Source organism: Colletotrichum navitas (genome assembly GCF_030913465.1).
Source record: "Colletotrichum navitas strain CBS 125086 chromosome Unknown LY79scaffold_39, whole genome shotgun sequence".
Taxonomy (NCBI): Eukaryota; Fungi; Ascomycota; class Sordariomycetes; order Glomerellales; family Glomerellaceae; genus Colletotrichum; species Colletotrichum navitas.
In genome coordinates, this window is record NW_026850585.1 from 86,445 (window position 1) to 103,978 (window position 17,534).

Genomic DNA, 17,534 nt, shown 5'->3' on the forward strand with positions numbered 1-17,534 from the left:
ATCACCGCCTTCCGCTGACCCTCTGTGCGTGTGAGTGTGTGTGGAAGCGTCGTCAAGAAAACAACACCTACAACCAAACCTTGTGACTGCCCCCCCACCGTGATACCCGTGAAGGTATCGACGCCGTCGCAATGAGGTACGTCTCTGCTTTATTCTTCATTCCCCTGGAACAGAGGTGTCTACGAGTGTTTCCGAACAAACTTCTAACCCGTGATGCATCTAGAATCGAGACGTGCTACTTCTGCAGTCGCCCTGCTTATCCAAGCAAGGGTATCACCTTTGTCCGCAACGATGCTAAGGTCTTCCGCTTCTGCCGCAGCAAATGCCACAAGAACGTACGTCCTCGATGGCCCCCTCCACCGCACCCGCGAAGAATGGAAACTAACAGCCAGACCAACAGTTCAAGATGAAGCGTAACCCCCGCAAGCTCAAGTGGACAAAGGCGTACCGCGCCTCGGCGCACAAGGAGATGACGGTCGACAGCACCCTTCAGTTCGGCGCGCGGCGCAACGTCCCCGTGCGGTACGACCGCGACCTCGTCGCCAAGACGCTCAAGGCTATGGAGCGCGTGTCCGAGATCCGGTCCCGCCGCGAGCGCGTCTTCTACAAGAAGCGTATGCAGGGCAAGCGCGAGCGCGAGATCGCCGCCGCCCGCAAGCTCGTCGCCGAGAACGAGCACCTGCTCCCGCGCCTGCGTGGCTCCGAGAAGAAGAGGCTGGCGGCCGAGGGCGCCACCGAGGACGAGATCGCCGCCCTCGAGGCCGAGGGCCGCGTGCTCTCCAAGAACAAGGCCGGCAAGGTCTTTGGCAAGGAGAAGATCCGCCAGCGCGTCACGGTCGACGGCGACGTCGTCGAGGAGCGCGAGGGCGTCATGCAGCAGGACGACGGCGAGTGGGACGACGATGATGCCGAGGACGACGACGAGGAGGAGGATGGCGATGTCGACATGGAGGACTGAAGACGACGATGGTGAGAGCAGAGAGGGAGAAGAGAAGATGCCGGTTCACGTCTTACGTACGACCAATCAAGCGTTTAGAGGAGGACAAAGACGAAGACGGAAGGCAAAGAAGAAAGAGACGAGATGCCAATCGATGGGGTCCCTCTGTCTCGTCTCCCCGTTCGTGGGACTGGCGAGACGAGGCGGCTTTTTGGGAGGGCTTTATTTTTATCGGGCGTTCAGGGATACAAAAGGGCGGTTAGCATCGACGGCGTTTGGTGGCTCTGAGAAGAAGGAATACCAAAAAAAAGTTATCCGAGGTCCAGATTCAGATCGGCCCCCTTCGTCATCTCAGTCCACCGCCTTTGCTTTCTCTCCCTGTCTGCAGGATGCTCGTGTCCTCCGCGGCCCGTCGCAGGAGCCAATTGGAGGCTTTCTCAAGTAACACAAGTAGGATGACCTCTGCTACCATGTTGGGCAAATCAGTGGGTTAGGAGGCTTGTTGTGGAAGAGGCACAACGCATGTCTATTCTAGACAAGAGGAGCAAGCAAGGTAGATGCTGCGAAATACGACCCCACGAATACAGCACCCAAGCATCAATGCGAAAGTGAAGCGCCCAAAACGAGGGTTGCGGGTATCAATATCTTGGACAGCCACACATCCCAGCCAAACCCCCCCCTCCTCTGAACTCCAAGTTTTCCCAATGCCAGCCGTCAACGGTGGTAGCCTAACGTGAAAAAGACCTTGCTCTGCGGACACACAAACACACAAACACACGGACGGGGATCAGGCGCTCTCCTCGTCCTTCTTGGCGGCGTGCTGATACGCCCTCGGCGGCATCGGGAGCCCAGCCTCGACGTCCTCGATGATCTTCCTCTCCAGCGCCTGCTTGCGCTCAGCCTCGTCCTCGGCAGTCTCGCCGCCGCCGGGCACGCTCGAATCCCCGTAGTTCCCCGCCCCGCCCCGCCCGGAGGCGCCCCTCGCCGACCGCGCGAGGCTGGCGCTCACGGCCGCCTGCGTCTTGCCCGCGGCCTCTTCCTGCTGCTTGGCGTCCGGGAGGGAGGATGGGTCGTGGAAGTTTCCCGCGCCGCCCCGCCCTGCGCGCGCGTAACCGCCGGCCGTCGGGGACCTCGGGCCGGTGGCCGCCGCCGCCGCCGTCGCATTGGTGGTCTTCTGGGCCTCGAGGTCCTGTTTGTCGGGGGGTCGCAGGTGAGCATGTGTTTCCATGACGTTCAAAGTCACGGACGAAAGAAAGAAGCAGCCGTGTGGGGCTTTAACGCACCTCTGGGTTGGCCTTCTCAACGTCTTCGACGTCCTTTTTCGAGTAAAAGTTTCCGCTTCCTGCAAAAGAAAAAAAAAGCCGAGTTTAGGGTGGGGCATTCAAGAAGAGACGCTTGGGATCGTTACCTCCGCGCCCCGTCTTGCGGTATACGTCAGACATGATCGCTATTCCGGCGAGTGGGCTATTGTATCTTTCTACTGGCAAAGGTGGATCGCAGCCTAGAAAAGAAGGAAGGAGACAAGGAAGGGAGGGCTCAAATGGCAATTCCCGATGGAATAAGAGCAATAAAAACAATAACAACAACAACCGGCGGGCAATGTCTTTTTTTTTGTGGCAACGGTTCACTGAGAGATAAAAAGAGAGGGAAAAGCGACGTGCGGTTTTGCTATACCTATGGCGGCCGAGGTGGCCAAGGGAGTGTGGCGCCGCGGGGTTAGTCGGAGCTTTGTGCGTGTGGGATGCTGCACCATCTGGTGTCCGCAGCCGGTCTCTTTGGAGGGGGGAGCTAAAGAAAGAAGAGAAAACATTCCTCTTCTGTCAATGAAGACATCACATTCCCCTTTGCTGATGGTTGCCGTGCACCGGTTTCCCCCTTCCCCGTTCCAATCATGGAAACTTCTTGTTGCTTCTGACGTTATCGCATTCTCCTTTCCTCAGCAGCTTGTTTGGGAGGGAGCCTATAAAGTTGCGCAGCATTCGCGTGCCGATCGATCGATGCATTCGGGCATATTCCAGCCCTGATCCTGGGCCTTCCGTGTGTGGCTGGGCGGTCTTGACAATCTTCTCGGGTTTGGGGCATATTCTACGAGATCGACAGGCACGCCTCCAACTTCGTCAATTGTTGCTTTCAGCTTCCTCCCGCCGAAGAAAATGTCTCGTTAAAATCACATTGAGCTCGGAATGATAACCAATACTGAAGAAGACACCACACCCGCCCGAGTGGACTGCAACGGTAGCGCGAATAGGCTCTGATAAGTCAGCCCCAAGGGTCCAACCCTTTTCTTACTCTTCTTTGTGGAGGGGGAGCGGAACGGGCAGCACCACGAACCTTGGCTCCGTTCCTGGTGAACCCATCCCACATTCCAATCTGCCTCCTACGAAAGAGACGGAGAGAGAAACAGAGAGCACGCCGAGCATATTCGAAAAGGGGAAACAGCGTCAATCCACGTGGAATACCATTGCTGACGCAGGTACACACATATGCAGCAACACACACACAGACACATACACACACACCAACCAAACAAAGAGAGAGAGAGAGAGAGAGAGAGAGAGAGAGAGAGAGAGAGAGAGAGAGAGAGAGAGAGAGAGAGAAAGAGGGAGAAAGAAGGAAAAAAAAGAAAAAGAAAAAGAAAGGGCTGGCACGGACAACACTTTGCGCGATTTGGTTGGGGACGTCGTGGACGTCGTCGCCTGCCTGGGCTTCCCAATAATAAGGAGCACAGTTCGAGGAGGTACTTTAGAGTACGAAGGTGTACCTACCTACAAGTTTCTCGTCCCCACTCAGCCGGCAAGGGCTCCTGATAGCGACACGCACGCGATGGATACTGAAGGGGGGTGGGGGTGTGATGTGCAGCTGCGGCAAGAGGGGCTGTCCTGGCACCGCTGATCGTCCTAGCCCGTTTGTGAATGTGACGCCCACTGTTGTGTCTCCGCCCCGTCAAATGCCCATTCTCCTCGACAGCTGGGCGCGGGATGGCAACGGGGCGATAGTGGTGTAAGCAAGCAAGCTACCGATACGTGCAGTATACTCCAGATACTGACTGTACTGGCGGCTGGGCTGGCTCGGGGAGTGTTGTCTGATGTAATATCTCTTGAGTTATCCGTATCTTGTCGGAAAGGACGGGAAATCAGGAATTCCCATACTCACATAAGACGAGGCGCAACCGACTTTATCCTTTCCTCCGCTCGGTCCCGTGACCGTCAAGACAGGCGTATCCTCGTTCTACGCCTCCTTCGTTTCTTTCCCGGATGTAAGGTCCGCGAGGAAGCTGTCACTTCACCTGGCAAACCTTATCTCCCTTGCGCGCAGGGTTGGCCGAGTCTCTCTGCACTGCCTGAATAGCACACACTCTAGGCTACGCTGCTCATCCATTTTGTGCAGTTATGCGGCCGGCGATGATCGGCGGCGGCCTGTTTGTCCCGATAGAGGGAGCTTTTATGCGTACGGAGTCGAGGAATCCAGCTTCGGCATGGGTATGGCATGGCACTCATTGTCTGTACAGCGCAGTGAGGGGGTGCAGCTGCACCTCGGTAGGGCATGATCCCTGGTGCCCGTGTCTCAACTGCTCTACAGAACCACGACCTACTGAACCTCAGAGAGGGCCATCGACGATGTGGCCGGTGGCTCCCCTCTCTCTCTCTACCCATCCGCGGTGGTGGACTGGGACAGCCCTGGCTCGACCGAATTTCACGATGAAGGATAAAGTTGTCGATCGACGATGTGTTGGCACTTTGCATGTGGAGTGGGCGACGCTGGGAAACTTGGTGCGATGCCCTTTAGTGCGGTTCTGTCCTGCGCAAACCAACTTCCGGGAGATGGGGAAAAGAAGAAAAGATGGAGCATAGCCGGAGTTTTCGCCGACGGCTCGTACGTGGCATCATTTGTCCAAGTTCGATCCCTGAGAAGAGTGCCCAGCAGCCTGTTTTGACCGACTTATAGGTGTCGCTGTCGATTGTGGGCATGGGATGATAGGCTCGTGCCAATATGGCGTAGTTCTGGCGTGGATCAGACTGAGGTGAAGTCGACGAGTTTGACCATGCAAGTGTGCGACTTTGCCCAGCTGTTACGTTAAGCACCAGCCGCCGAAATATGCATAAGGCACCCCGTAACACAAGTGGGTGGGTGCTTATGCAAAAGGCGATGTCTCTGGCAACTGATGTGTCTCTAGCATCCTTCAATCGTCGACCTCCCTGGCGGCTTTGTCTTTCTACGGTTGATTCTGACTTGGAACGGATCCAACCGACATTATTCGTTTTCGGAAGTAGTTTAATCTTCTTCAGAGTCAGAGTTGCCAGTTGGGGCATCGTGCTTTTCGTCTATCAGGTGAAGCAATATTGGGTGGATGTTCGTTGCCCACATCATTCGCAAGGGTGTTAGGAGCATAGGTATATTGTAGCCAGTAGCCAAACACCCGCCCGAGTCGCTTGGTGAGCTCCTTTATCGGTTTGTACTTGCTGGGATTGACACGGCGTAATACAGGGCAAAAGTTTGAGGTCGACAAGAGATACAATCGTACAGGAGGCCAAGTAGAAGACTGGTACGGATGATCGTGGGTTCACAGGCACTTCGAGAGGCAACTTTGTCCTTTGGTCAAAGTTGCCGACATAATAAAACAGGCTTTTGGTGTCTTCTCCGAGACAACACCGGCTCGTCAATGTTGGTGAATGGCCGAAGACGAAGAGTTAGCGGCATATACCGAGACTGGTCTTGCATGCATCCAAAGCGTCAGTTTTGCGCAACCGAAACTGCGATCATCGAGGCCTGGACTTGAATGGCTACGCCCAGTGACGCACTAGCTGCATGCTGGATGTAATATGAAGGCAATTCTTTCTCAGAATCCGGGTAGGGTATGCTCTCGTGTCCTCCTCGGGTGCGATGTGGCTTGTCCATCTCCGGACACTGGCCGGCCCCTCCGTGTTGGAATGACTCCCTCGTTGACGATCCTTAGGTTGCTCTTTGTCCACTGCCCCAGACATTCCATCACGCTGGCACAACGGGAATCCGAGCAAATAGCGTCGGGCGGCGAAGGCCTTCCCCCATTCTGGCCGGCGAAGTAAGATGGGTGACAAACAGGCGCGCGTCGGAGGGGGGAGCGGAATAATGAACGGTATAAGCGGCGTCCCGCCAGAGGCATGACAATCCATTCGAACTGACTAGAGCAGAAGGCCGCATGGGCGCCCACCCAATTGGGGAGAGGAGAGGGCAGCTGATTGTCCCGAATGGTACTGGCGCTCCTAGCACGGAATAAGGGAGACGGGGGACGAGACGGTCCTTTGGATAGACCGTTTGCCCGACACCCTGGTGAAGAGCGGCTCTCTATCAAGTTACAGCGGGTCGCCCAGTCAGCACAGCATGCAAGGCCTGAGGAAAGAAATCCTTAGTAAGGCATAGCCGGAGAAACGGCAGAGTCCTGAATCCGGAGAGACGCGCCAGCCAGCGCACAGCAGTCTGGGCACCGCGTAGCACTTTTCGTCGGACTGGCGTTGCTCCAACGCCGGCCCAACCCTTCTTCAGGCACAGCGTCCCAGGGAACGAGTCCTGTGATTACTGGTCACTGGGGGGGGCCTGCATCTGGTCAGAAGATGGTGGTGGTGGTAGTGAGCTATGGGTGTGGGAGCCCCCCAGCGGATAGTGGTCAGGTCCGGTTCTGGATCGGGCGATTGGTAGGTCGTTTCGCGGTGGGGGTGCTAGGTTGAAGCGCAATATGGGAATAGGACAAGGAAGAAGAGGGGGGCTGAGAAGGCAAGGGAATGGCGGGCGAGGAAAGGGGGGGTGGCGTTATCATGATCCTGCGTCGAGTTATGGTGGTGGTGGTGTTGGTGGCTATCCATCGTCGCAATCATCGGATATTGGCACACTCTCCAAGTGGACACCAAAGACCAAAGCTGAACAACATTGCTGTGGTATTTCTGGGTCCTTAGTCCAGCCAGTCTAGGTATATTCCACTTGTTCCGGCCGTGGACTTGGACCGAAATGGAAATGCAGAATCATTGCCCTGAGTACCTATTTCCAGAGGAAGAATTGCACCACCTTACTCCTCCTACACAGAGCTACCGAACTTGGTGGCCGCTCAGAGGTAAGGTACCTACGTCACTGGACGAGATACGGAACCCCAGGCACAAGCATGATTATGATACTGTCTCCACTGTGCGCCTACTATGCCTTATCAGATCTGATGATTTGAATGAGGTGAGGTGCCTTGCCTTACCTAAGCTGATTCCTCTGTCCTGTGCACCTGCCCTGCCTCTCGAGCACAATTCAGTCCAACAACGCGCCGTCGAAGAACTGTCCCTACATTGCCTAGGTAAACTAGTTTTAGTCCCGCGCGATCAACGATCAACGATTAACAGAACCGCCGAGGAATTTCGATTCCTTCATTTACCGTTTCTTATTCTGTGCTTTGCGTCCTGTATCACGACACTTCAAAGTTCATTGCGCACCAATGGGCAACCAGCCATGGAGGAAACGAATCCATGTACCTAACAGACGCCCACAAAATATTACGGGTAGAGAGACACCTAGGTTTCCCCTCATCTCGTGGTCTTGACCTTTCTTATCCTCTTCCGACCAAAGCACACCTCAGCACAGCGTGGCGCGTTGCGCACAATTCACTACGGCGGAGCTCGCACAAAACCACAGCCCACAAACTACACTACATCATTATTTTGGCATAGACCTAGTGCTTCGGCGTTGCGAAGCTACTACGTCCCTCCCCACGTCTCAACTTTCCGTTCCTGATCCGATGGAAATCATTGTCTGCAGTTGATTGAAAAACCGGAGGCGACCAGTACTTCCCGTGCCAAATGCCGCAGTGCCCCCAATGCCCCAGCCCCCGACGCTCGCAGCTCTGAGCCTGGGCCGGGAACAGTGGACCGGTCTCTGCCTGGATAGAGCTGTCGCGGGGTGCGACGCAACTCTGAATCTGGCAGCTTGCCGAAACATACTACTTGCAGTCGATGGGTCTCTCGCTTCAACCAAGACACGGCGTTCCTGGGAGATTATTGAAGACTGTTGTCTCGATCATTCCACCTCGTTACCTCGCGAACACGCATACCTACCTATCTCCACTGCCACACCGAGATGACAGGGAAGATGATGATGAAGAAGAAAAAGAAAGGAAAGGAAAAGAGAAGAAGCGGTCACGAGGCTAACGAGCAGATGACAATTCTCCAGGCGACCCAGAGGAAAAGCAACATGGCAAAATGGAGCCACCGTCGTCCGGCGAGGAGGGGCCAAGGCACGAGGCCAACTGTTGGTAAGCGGGCTAGGCGTTGTACCTACAAAGACGATGTTTCTTTGAACATTACATTACCTAAGTAGGCCTCGATGGCTGCATAACCATGGAAGCATAAATACCCCGGGTGTTGTTGTGTGCCTGGGCAGGCAGGCATCACGTAAGGTACTGACATTTGCGCCTCGAGATCCGGATACAAAATGCCAGGAGCTGCCGAAACAACCATCCGTGCAAGAGGAGACAGGCATTCAGCGTCTGGTCTGCGGCTGTTCGAGAGTAAAAGTGCCGGACATACATAAAAAGTTGCTATTTACAATGTGCACGCAGCCTAAGCACCATGACGACCGCCCTGATCACAAAAGGGCCCGGGCTCGGAGGATGAGGATTGATTACTGTGTATCCGTACGGAGTAATGGGAAGCCAGGATTCGTCCATGGGGATCCATTCACCCCTCCCCCAGTGACCTTTCCCCGCCGCACCGGCGCCTTACGGACACGTCCATCGCTCGGGAGGCCGACCATCGTTCGCTCTTTGCCAAAGGACGCGGCCACGGGCCATGCTCCATGCTCCTTGTTCCTGGAGCCGGCCACTGCGTTCGCTGCGTCCACACCCAAGAGGTACATTGCCGCGTAACTTTGTTCGGTCGTACCCTGCGCACACTGTGGGATGCGAAGGGGGAGAGAGTACAAGAGGGAAACAGATGGAGAGAGAGGGAGAGCGCGTGAGAAGGAGAAAGAGGAAGAGAGAGAGGACCAGTCCCCATCGTTCCCCATGTACGGATACGGAGTACCCAGATTCCTCCCCCCTTCCAAGTCCACGCCCCTTTTTCCCAGCCCACCCCAGTCCACCTCCCTTCCTCCTCTTCCAGTCTCTTTCCCTCCTCCCCCCAATCGCCGCTCGCTCTGAGGTGAGTGAAGGAAGTAGGAGGGAGTGGGTGGGCGTGTGTAGTCGTGCTGCGGTGCCATATTCTTACCCCTCCCCTCTCTCTTGCACCTTCTTCTTAGCGACCTGGTGGTGGGAAACGGCCAATGGAGGGATTCGTGCTCGTCCCCGACCAGCGCTTTTTTTGTCGGTCGTGGCCAGGTACTTGTTGGACTGGACCGTCTGGTCTCTTTCGTCCATCGTTGGAGTTTCTGGGGCCCCTCCTAAACATCCTCTGTCTCGTGCCCACAACTTTTCCCTCTCCATCAGTTCCGTTCTCGATACAAAGAGAAACGGAAGATTTCAGAAGGAGAAAAAAAAGTTGAAGTCGGCCTGGACCTCGACAGCCCTGTTGATCACCAGTTGACTAACCCCCAAGGCTCCCCCCCTCGAACCCCCCAACTCGTTCAATACCACCACTACCCCCTCTCACCACATGCGGTCGGCTGGCCCACCTCGGAGCCACTACGTACACCCGCCCACAGACACACCCCTGCTGAATCCCCAAAATAATATTATTTCTCGCCCGGAGGCTTGTCTTTGCGACTCACTCATCACCTGCCTATCTGTCAACCACCTTCGAACAACACTACACAACGCAACAGCGTCGACCAACGATCACACTCTCACCATTATCTTGCGAGGGAAAAAGTGTTCGACTCACGGTGTCGAACCTGATCACTATCGGTAGTTGGCAATGGCCTCTTCAAAAGTATGCCCAGAACGGGGATTCCAACCCATGTCCTGCCCTGCCTCGCCCGCTCATATCGCACATCGTTGCTCAACACAGTATTGCTGATCACTTCGTCCTCGCCCAGGAAATGCAGCAGACCACGAGGCCATTGAACCAACACCGTCCATCTCTGTCCACCATCTCCTCTTCCGGACTTGCTACACGACAATCCCACTCGCGTACCAACTCGCACTCCATTCTCGGCGGCGCTCTCAATGCCAACCACCGCGTCACCCGCCGCAAGTCCATGACAAACACCGCCGCGAACGCGGCCGCCATGGCAGCGGCAATCAAAGAAATCGGTGGTGACAACGTCACGCCCATTGCCGTGAGCTCCCGCCGTAACACGGCGTCAAAGAGTGCTGCCGCTCACGCTGCAATCGTCGGGAGCCTACCCTCCCCTCCCGCAAGTTTGCCAACGCAGAAGTTCCACCTGGAAGGCAAGATGAACGTCCACGAGAGCGCCATTGAGGACGATCCGAACAACGGGTCGGCAGACGAGGGCGAGGACAATGCTCAGAAGGCCCGTATCCGTCGCGCCAGCGACGGCCAACCCCTCATCAAGGAGGGTAGCCGAAAGTTCAACCGCGTTGAGCTCAAGTGCGAGACGTGTGGAAAGGGATACAAGCACAGCAGTTGCCTTACCAAGCATTTGTTCGTTACCCTTCCCTGTTTCCCCATCTCACTTCCCCGGCGTTCCCGGTGTAGGCTCTAGAGACCCGATTGTTGGGTTGCTCATGATCGTCATGTAGCTGGGTAGTTTGTTGACTCATTTCTCGGCAGGTGGGAACACACTCCCGAGTGGTCTCTGACTTCCAAGCTTCTTATCTCCAAGCACCAACAAGTCCAACTTCTTGAAGCTGCTTCGGTCCTGTTGACGATGAACCATGGTAAGGAGGATGGCGGCGCGGCCACGCCTCCGGACTCTGCCAGGGACTTCCCCAGTGACCAAGAAGAGTCGGCCTCCCCTGCTGCTTCTGGATACTCGGACGAGCGACACAGCTCTGCCGACACCACCCCGCCGCCCCAGCTCGAAGGTTTCGCGTCGTCGGATCGTACATTCTCGAAGCGGTTTGGATCCGGGGGCGGGTTCGGTCGGTCGTATCAATCGGCACCATCCACCAATCCCCTTGTGACAGGCAGCATGCCGCGCGGTACGGGATTCTCATCACACTTTCGTCAACCTAGCCTAGACCAGCGGCCACCATCGTCCGGAAGAAATGCCACAGGGCAAGAAGATCGTGACCTGGCTGCCGCGGTCGAGCTTCTCAGCTGCAGCTTCAACAGCAACAGTGGTCGGACTGTGCAACTTCCTGCCGACGCCCCTCCCGTGCCCCCGCTACCTGCGCAGTATCTTGATCAAGCAGCATCTTTCTCGAGTGCAGGGTTCAGCGCCGGTTTCAGCGCCGGTTTCCTCAACAGCTTCCCCAGCAGACAACCGGAGAGCTTCACACGAGGCGAGGTTCGCAATGCTGACGTCAAAATGGAAGAGAGCGATAGCGTCATGGACGACGACGACTTTGACAGTCGATCTCGGTCTCGGAGCGACGAGGACGACGACGGCGTCTTCGGACGGATGGAGGAGTAGAAAGCTTCGGTTCGACCGTTGATGCCGACGATATCTGAGGAGATGAGTACATGACTGAGGAGGGGAAGCGAAGTGGAGGATTGTGTTTCTTTTGTACCACCATATACTAAACCCTGTAAACAAGGTGGTTCCGTCTCCGCCGCCGATCTCTCAGCACCAAGGAGTGGAGGGCCCGGTCTTGCATCATTGCCTGGCCAGACAAGGCAGGTCGATGATCCGATCGAGATTGCACCGCCACGAGGTTAAAGTGAGAGACGGAGAGCGCGTCGAGCGAACGCCCGAAGCTATCACACTGATGGGTCTTGCGAGACAGAGTGCGATGCCTCAAGAACGGCCTCAACGCTCTTTTCTGCGGTTTGAAGCCAGCATAACGAATATAAGAAGAAAAAAATGAAAAAGATCAAAAGAATGCCATGTGCCAAGTGTGACATGTGTAAGCAGCAGCCCCTTATGTGATGGATTGGAAAGCTATTGGTGATGATTGGGCATATAATGAGACGCGTGGTTCTTGTTTACCAACGACGGCGGCGGAAGTAACGAGGCAGGGCTAGCTGGTCGTATGTAGCAAACCAGTCACGCCAGTCAAGCAGGCAGCAACCTTAAACCAGGCACACACTCGGAGCTTTGCTCCTGAAGGTGAAGATTTGCATGTGAGCTCATCAAGATCACACATACAGACAGACACCAGGCAAACGGAAGGAAAATCAAAGAGGACCAGAGTGGTCCCCGAGTCTCGAAGAGGATATGAGCGGGGGGGCCTTTGGCTCTTTTATGCCTCTAAGACAGGAGAGGGTGAAGGTGAAATTTTTTCCTGCAATAAGAGGAAAACACAGAGGAAGAAGAAAATTCTGCAAAATACGGATCGACTAAACGGAGTAGTGGGAAACTCGATCCTTGCGGGCACCCGCTCTCAGTGGAGTTGTTTTCCGCTTCAGTGAGCGGGACGCTGAAGCACGGCGGTCGCTCGGTGGTCGGCAGTGTGGGGGAGAAGACCCTTTGGATCAGCTTTTTCACTGAGAGCTTACCTCACCATCTTTCCTCGGCTGCTGTTACCCCAGCGACGTCACCTTTACCCACTGGGAGAGCTTCTTTCTCCACTCGGCATCATAGGCCACAGCAACACTCGGAGGTGGGAAACGCAAAGGTCTCACTTCTCTAAACTATTGCATTGTCCATCTTTAGGTTGATATCATCGTATCGCAAATCGCAAACGGCAGTCGCGGCTTCCTCCACCTCGAGTCTGTCCCCTCCCCCCTCTACCCTACCCCTCTCCTCTCCATCTGGCGCATCGCTTCATCTAGCTGTTCCTACTCCTTGTTTTGACGGCGATTCGCAACAAAACACATTGATTCTTCAATTCATCCCACAGACACGCACGCAGCGACTCGAGATGCCAACTCTACGACGCAGAGGCGAGGCCGCGCGGACCGTCGAGGAGCCCGACGTCGACGAGACCACGACGCGCGCGATCGAGCCCATCGCGAGCCACCTCGAGTCTCTCGAGACGGCACCCGACGGTACGGTCGAGGCATTGGGCGTTGTCAATGATGCCACGGAGGCGACAGCGGCGGCGATCAAGGAGTCGGAGGCCACGCAGATCAGCGAAAGGGATCGCGACCATCAGCACCCGCGGCGCCAGCGCTCACAGCTGCCGGCTGCTTTACGATTCCCGCTCGTCACGGTGCTGAGCTTTAGCATCTCGAGTTTGTGCTACAGCTTCCTCAGCGAGTGGAGCCGCGGAGAGCTGGCGGGGATCTCTAAGAGCTTGGACACCTGGGGTGAGGTCGCAACACTGGCTGGATGGCGCATGTGAGTTTTGTTCCCTCGATTCCCGATTCATGAATCTGCAAAACTCTCGTAAAGCATGGCTTTGCTGACAATTCTGGCGTCCCGACAGATTCGAGCTCGCGCTGGGCTGGTTCAGCAACTTCGATAGCTACGACCTCGCTGCGCTCAACTTGCTTGCGCATGGCCCTCCAGTATGTTCTGGTCTGATGATGCGTGACGATGATGGCATCCCTCGGCCGAGTAATGCCGCCTGTGCTGACACGAGGCTTGTGTTTAGGTCTACCTGATTGCTACATTTTACAACATTAACCCCGCGACCGCCATATCAGCCTTGGGCATTGAGATGCTGTCAACCTTTGTGCCTTTCCAGCTTCTGAGGCCCTTGTCGGGCGCGCATGCCGGCGCTAAGAACGTCACCAACCGTGAGATTATCACCGACATCCCGATTCAGATCTACACCACTATTCTGGCGGCGGCCCTGTACAGCCTCACCCTGTTCACCGCCTTCAAGACATACCTGCCTACGACCCTCGTACTCTACTTTCAGGGTCTGCCCAGTCTTGCACCGGCCTACAGCACCAACTTTCTGGCCACACTGCCTGTGACGATTGCCTTTGGCATTGCCGCAAGATCCTTCATCTTCACACCCTTTGTTGCGACCGGCGAAACTGCCGAGGACAACAAGCTGGCAGAGTTCGACCCTGCAACGGCTACTCTGGGCGAGACTCTGGCGTGGAACATCTGGGGTTACACGACGCGAGAAAAGGTTGGCATCCTGCGAACGGCCGTGGTCATGCTCGTCACTGGCGTAAACACCTACCTTCAGACGTTCATGACCATCAACGGCGTTGAGTCATATGGTGCGTCTCTGTATGCTGGTGTCTGGGTTGCCGCAGCGTTCTTGACAGGTGTCGGCCTTGCATTCGTTGGCGGCGGAGACGCATGAGAAAGGGATTTGCCATTCTCTGCGTTAAGAACAAGGAAGTGTTTGCCTTGGAGAGGCAGATTGCAGATTGGTTACGGTGCAGAAAGGGGAGTTCGGAGGGGCATTTTCAATAGCCACTGGTGGTGCTATTTTGGAACTTTCAAAGACTTGGATCAGAGAGGGGAGGTCCTTTGCTTGGATCGAGGGAGGTGGGGGTTTACATGCACAACAAAGTTGTTGCAACCTGCCTCGTTCAGTCAGTCATAGAGCTGATTATGTATACCTTTTTTATTTTTTGTCTCTTTTCTATGTTTTAAGTAATGTACACTCACGTCTTTTGACCATCTGGTGCACACTCCGGAAATCCCATACAAGGAGCACACGCCCACCAACGAAGTTAGCTCACCAGACTTTGAACTTGGACCCCCGAACTAAAGCCTGCCGATACCCATTGGCATGTGTGACATGACGGCTCGTGCGAGCTGGTAAGCATGTCATAAACTCGCAGTTAGCCTGGCCTGGGCAATAGAACGCAGGCGCTAGTCCCAATCCATCAATCCAGGCGCAGGACGCTAGTGGAATACCTACCTAATTGTCTGGCCCTCTATCATATATATGTCTTAGGCTTTGGTGGTTGGCTCTGCTGACGGAGGCTGGTAGGGCTGAAGAGGTGGGGGTCGGATGGGATGTGACTAGAAAGCAAGACTTGTGGGGAGTCGTAAACTATCGTTGCGTAACCTGTGCGACCTTCAGAGGGACCGCTTGGAAGCGTACCTTGGCTCAAGAAGACTCGCCCCCTTTCAGACATGCGCGGCGGGTGTGTTGACGTCCCGCCCTGGTTTGTGGATTTCCCCAGTCATTCTCGGTGAGGCGACCGGAGTCGGGGTGGTTTTTTTTTCTTGGTTTTTTTTTTTGCACTTTCTTTTTTTGCTTTTTTAATTTTCTCTTCCTTCAACTGGGGCCCTCGCCGTGACCTCCCAGCACTTCCTGAATGGGGCGATCTGCGCAAGGCTAGCGGCAAGCGGCATACGGCATACCGAGAGCAGGATTTCCCTGCCCTTGTTGTTAACCCTCGTCATCTCCAAAGGTGTTCACAATGCTTTGTTTGGAGTGAGTGGGGGAGGTGGAGGAGATAGGAAACCGACTTGAACTGAGACATGTCCGTCCATCTTCCTCCTAGCTTGCCTGGAAGAGTTAGAGAGCCAATCTGAACTGAGACATGTCTATCTTCCTCCTAGCCTGTCTTCCTGCGTATCACCGTCGTTCAGTTTGACGTCTACCGCAGTGCCGCGCGGGCCGGATGCGCATCCGCCGCGAGACGGCTATGTAGGACTGTGTGGCATTGCGACTCGGGCTAGGAGTGATTGCTGTCTCTCAAGGACTGAGGTGTGCCACTGGGGGTGGGGGTGCTGCCGCTGAGTCTGCCGGGGTGGCGTTGACGATCAGTAGATGAATATTGATTCCTCTCTCTCTTTCCCTCACTGGCCCTCTATTTTCCTTGTCATGCGACAGAGCCGAGAGCGGAACGCAGTGGTCTCAGAGGCACACGGACAGCTCGCATTAGGCCGATGCGGTCGCGGAGAAGATGTGATGTGCAAAAAAAAAAAGTGTCTTGTTCAGCTCCTTGGCTTAGAGGGGGGAGCATTCGATGTAACGGGACGGGTGGGGCCTTTTGTTCAACGGCAAAGCTGTCATTGACAATTATCGGTTCAGGAGTGATGGTCTGTCTCTATGATCATCGCCGGAGAGCGTCGTATGCCCTAGTTCATATATACTCCAAGGACAACCCACCAAAGAAGCCCACTACCCTTCCAGGCCACGAGAGGCTCTTATATGTCTGCCAACATAAGAAACAGCCGTTGTCAACCGCCCTGCTTCTATTGTCCAAGAGGTATCAAGAGAGTCCGGCTCGGAAAGAAAACTGCTGAGTGGAAGTCCGGTCTAGCTCGCTTCTCAAACATGGCTTCCATATCAATGCAGACACCAAGGAAAGGCAAAGAGTTCCCTGAACAGCACGAAAACAACGACGAGCGGTTCGACCTCTCGCCCACGGGGACGACAACGAGCTACGCCTCGTCATCGACTATTGCCGCCACCGGCCCCAGTTCGCCAACGGACCGCGACGAGACCCACAACACTACGACGAAAACAACGACAGCGGCGGCGACAAAGTCCAAATCGATACGGAGCGAAGGCGAGATCACACTACACGGCCCGCTCAGGGTCACTGGTTCCGTGGGGGCTGGTGGAAACATAGCGTTCAATGGCGATTTTGATGTGAGGGACAGAATCGAGGCCTACGGGGCTATTGAGGTTAATGGGAATCTGGTGTGCAAGTGAGTGCCCTCTTTGAGAATATATGACATGTCATTTCGATTCCAAAGGGTGATGAAAGCTTATGGACTGTGCGAATAGCGGGAGGCTGAAGGCATATGGGAACATTCAAGTCGTCGGGTACATGTCCATTGGGTAGGTACTTGTCGAAAGCAAGCTTTGCCGCCCAAGGAGCCGCGCTAATATGATATTTATGGTAGCGATGACCTCAAAGGCTTCGGCAAGTTGAGGATCACCGGGACGTGTGAGGCCAATGATCTGGAGATCTATGGCAATACGACGATCAACGGGTTTTTGTAAGTCAGCTTGATGGGGAATGGTCCAAACCGTACCGCGGCTGACGGGTGATGGCAGGAGGTGCAGAAGAATGACTCTTTACGGGTCACTGACGATCGTGGGGCCAAACTCGGGATACCACGTCGAGGAAGAGCAGAAGGTTTGGGGCGCAATAATTAGCCGCGAGGAAGACGTGGGCTGGTGACCCGCATGAGACCCATTTGCTTGTGAGTCTTTTGCGGGGGGGGTTGGCAGTCGGATCTGTTCCGTTGGCCGGCATCGAATAGGATGCTCAGAGGTATCGACTAAGTCGACCCGTTGAGGGCGCGGCTAATGGATGGAGATGTGTAAGGCGAGACATCGGGCGGCTGTGTATATTTTTGAGATGGCGTTTCCACCTCGAGAAAATAGAACGGAAACGAGACAATTAATAATGAGAAAGATGCAGAGTTCCCAAGACCAGGGATTGGGTGATCCTCGGGTGATCCAGTACAAGAGAGAGGTGTTCAACTTGTTTGTTGCGAGACAGGGCAGTACAGCTCTATGATCAATCGTTGATGGTTTGGACCGGGTTCGTGTGATCACACGGAGCGGGTCCTGCCTGGGAAAGCCCAGCGTCGGAAGTCGAAGGTGGGACGCGGAATCTCAATGTTCCGGCCCCAATTGCGCACGAGCCATACCATCCTGGCCTGTCAGTGGATGTCTGGAGCCCCACCACCTCGCAGCTGCGCTAGGGAGCTTCTGGAGCTAAACTCAACCCCAGGCCAGGTCGCGACTTCCCTCGCAAACGCG

At 55.3% G+C, this 17,534-nt stretch overlaps 6 protein-coding genes across 6 annotated transcripts; 5 read left to right on the forward strand and 1 right to left on the reverse strand.

The window, feature by feature from the left end:
• Nucleotides 1–131: 131 nt before the first annotated feature.
• Nucleotides 132–958, forward strand: LY79DRAFT_670636 (ribosomal protein L24e; the record flags this gene model as incomplete). The annotated part of the gene is made up of 3 exons (XM_060563805.1): nucleotides 132–136; nucleotides 224–335; nucleotides 401–958. 3 exons carry the CDS (start codon nucleotides 132–134, stop codon nucleotides 956–958), a joined length of 675 nt encoding a protein of 224 aa, XP_060412958.1.
• A 766-nt stretch (nucleotides 959–1,724) lies between these two features.
• Nucleotides 1,725–2,379, reverse strand: LY79DRAFT_670637 (uncharacterized protein; the record flags this gene model as incomplete). Its single annotated transcript, XM_060563806.1, has 3 exons — nucleotides 1,725–2,126; nucleotides 2,221–2,279; nucleotides 2,346–2,379. The coding sequence occupies 3 exons, from the start codon at nucleotides 2,377–2,379 to the stop codon at nucleotides 1,725–1,727; spliced, it is 495 nt and encodes a 164-aa protein (XP_060412959.1).
• Nucleotides 2,380–8,579: 6,200 nt separating this feature from the next.
• Nucleotides 8,580–9,840, forward strand: LY79DRAFT_243580 (uncharacterized protein). The gene has a single exon (XM_060551765.1). It carries the CDS (start codon nucleotides 8,734–8,736, stop codon nucleotides 9,463–9,465), a length of 732 nt encoding a protein of 243 aa, XP_060412960.1. The 5' UTR covers nucleotides 8,580–8,733; the 3' UTR covers nucleotides 9,466–9,840.
• A 79-nt stretch (nucleotides 9,841–9,919) lies between these two features.
• Nucleotides 9,920–11,419, forward strand: LY79DRAFT_591104 (tat pathway signal sequence; the record flags this gene model as incomplete). Its single annotated transcript, XM_060561235.1, has 2 exons — nucleotides 9,920–10,485; nucleotides 10,615–11,419. 2 exons carry the CDS (start codon nucleotides 9,920–9,922, stop codon nucleotides 11,417–11,419), a joined length of 1,371 nt encoding a protein of 456 aa, XP_060412961.1.
• A 1,390-nt stretch (nucleotides 11,420–12,809) lies between these two features.
• LY79DRAFT_517744 (uncharacterized protein) lies at nucleotides 12,810–14,153 on the forward strand (the record flags this gene model as incomplete). The annotated part of the gene is made up of 3 exons (XM_060554961.1): nucleotides 12,810–13,228; nucleotides 13,317–13,398; nucleotides 13,485–14,153. The coding sequence occupies 3 exons, from the start codon at nucleotides 12,810–12,812 to the stop codon at nucleotides 14,151–14,153; spliced, it is 1,170 nt and encodes a 389-aa protein (XP_060412962.1).
• Nucleotides 14,154–16,091: 1,938 nt separating this feature from the next.
• On the forward strand, nucleotides 16,092–16,947 carry LY79DRAFT_591107 (uncharacterized protein; the record flags this gene model as incomplete). The annotated part of the gene is made up of 4 exons (XM_060561236.1): nucleotides 16,092–16,468; nucleotides 16,548–16,601; nucleotides 16,667–16,762; nucleotides 16,830–16,947. 4 exons carry the CDS (start codon nucleotides 16,092–16,094, stop codon nucleotides 16,945–16,947), a joined length of 645 nt encoding a protein of 214 aa, XP_060412963.1.
• Between the last annotated feature and the right edge of the window lie 587 nt (nucleotides 16,948–17,534).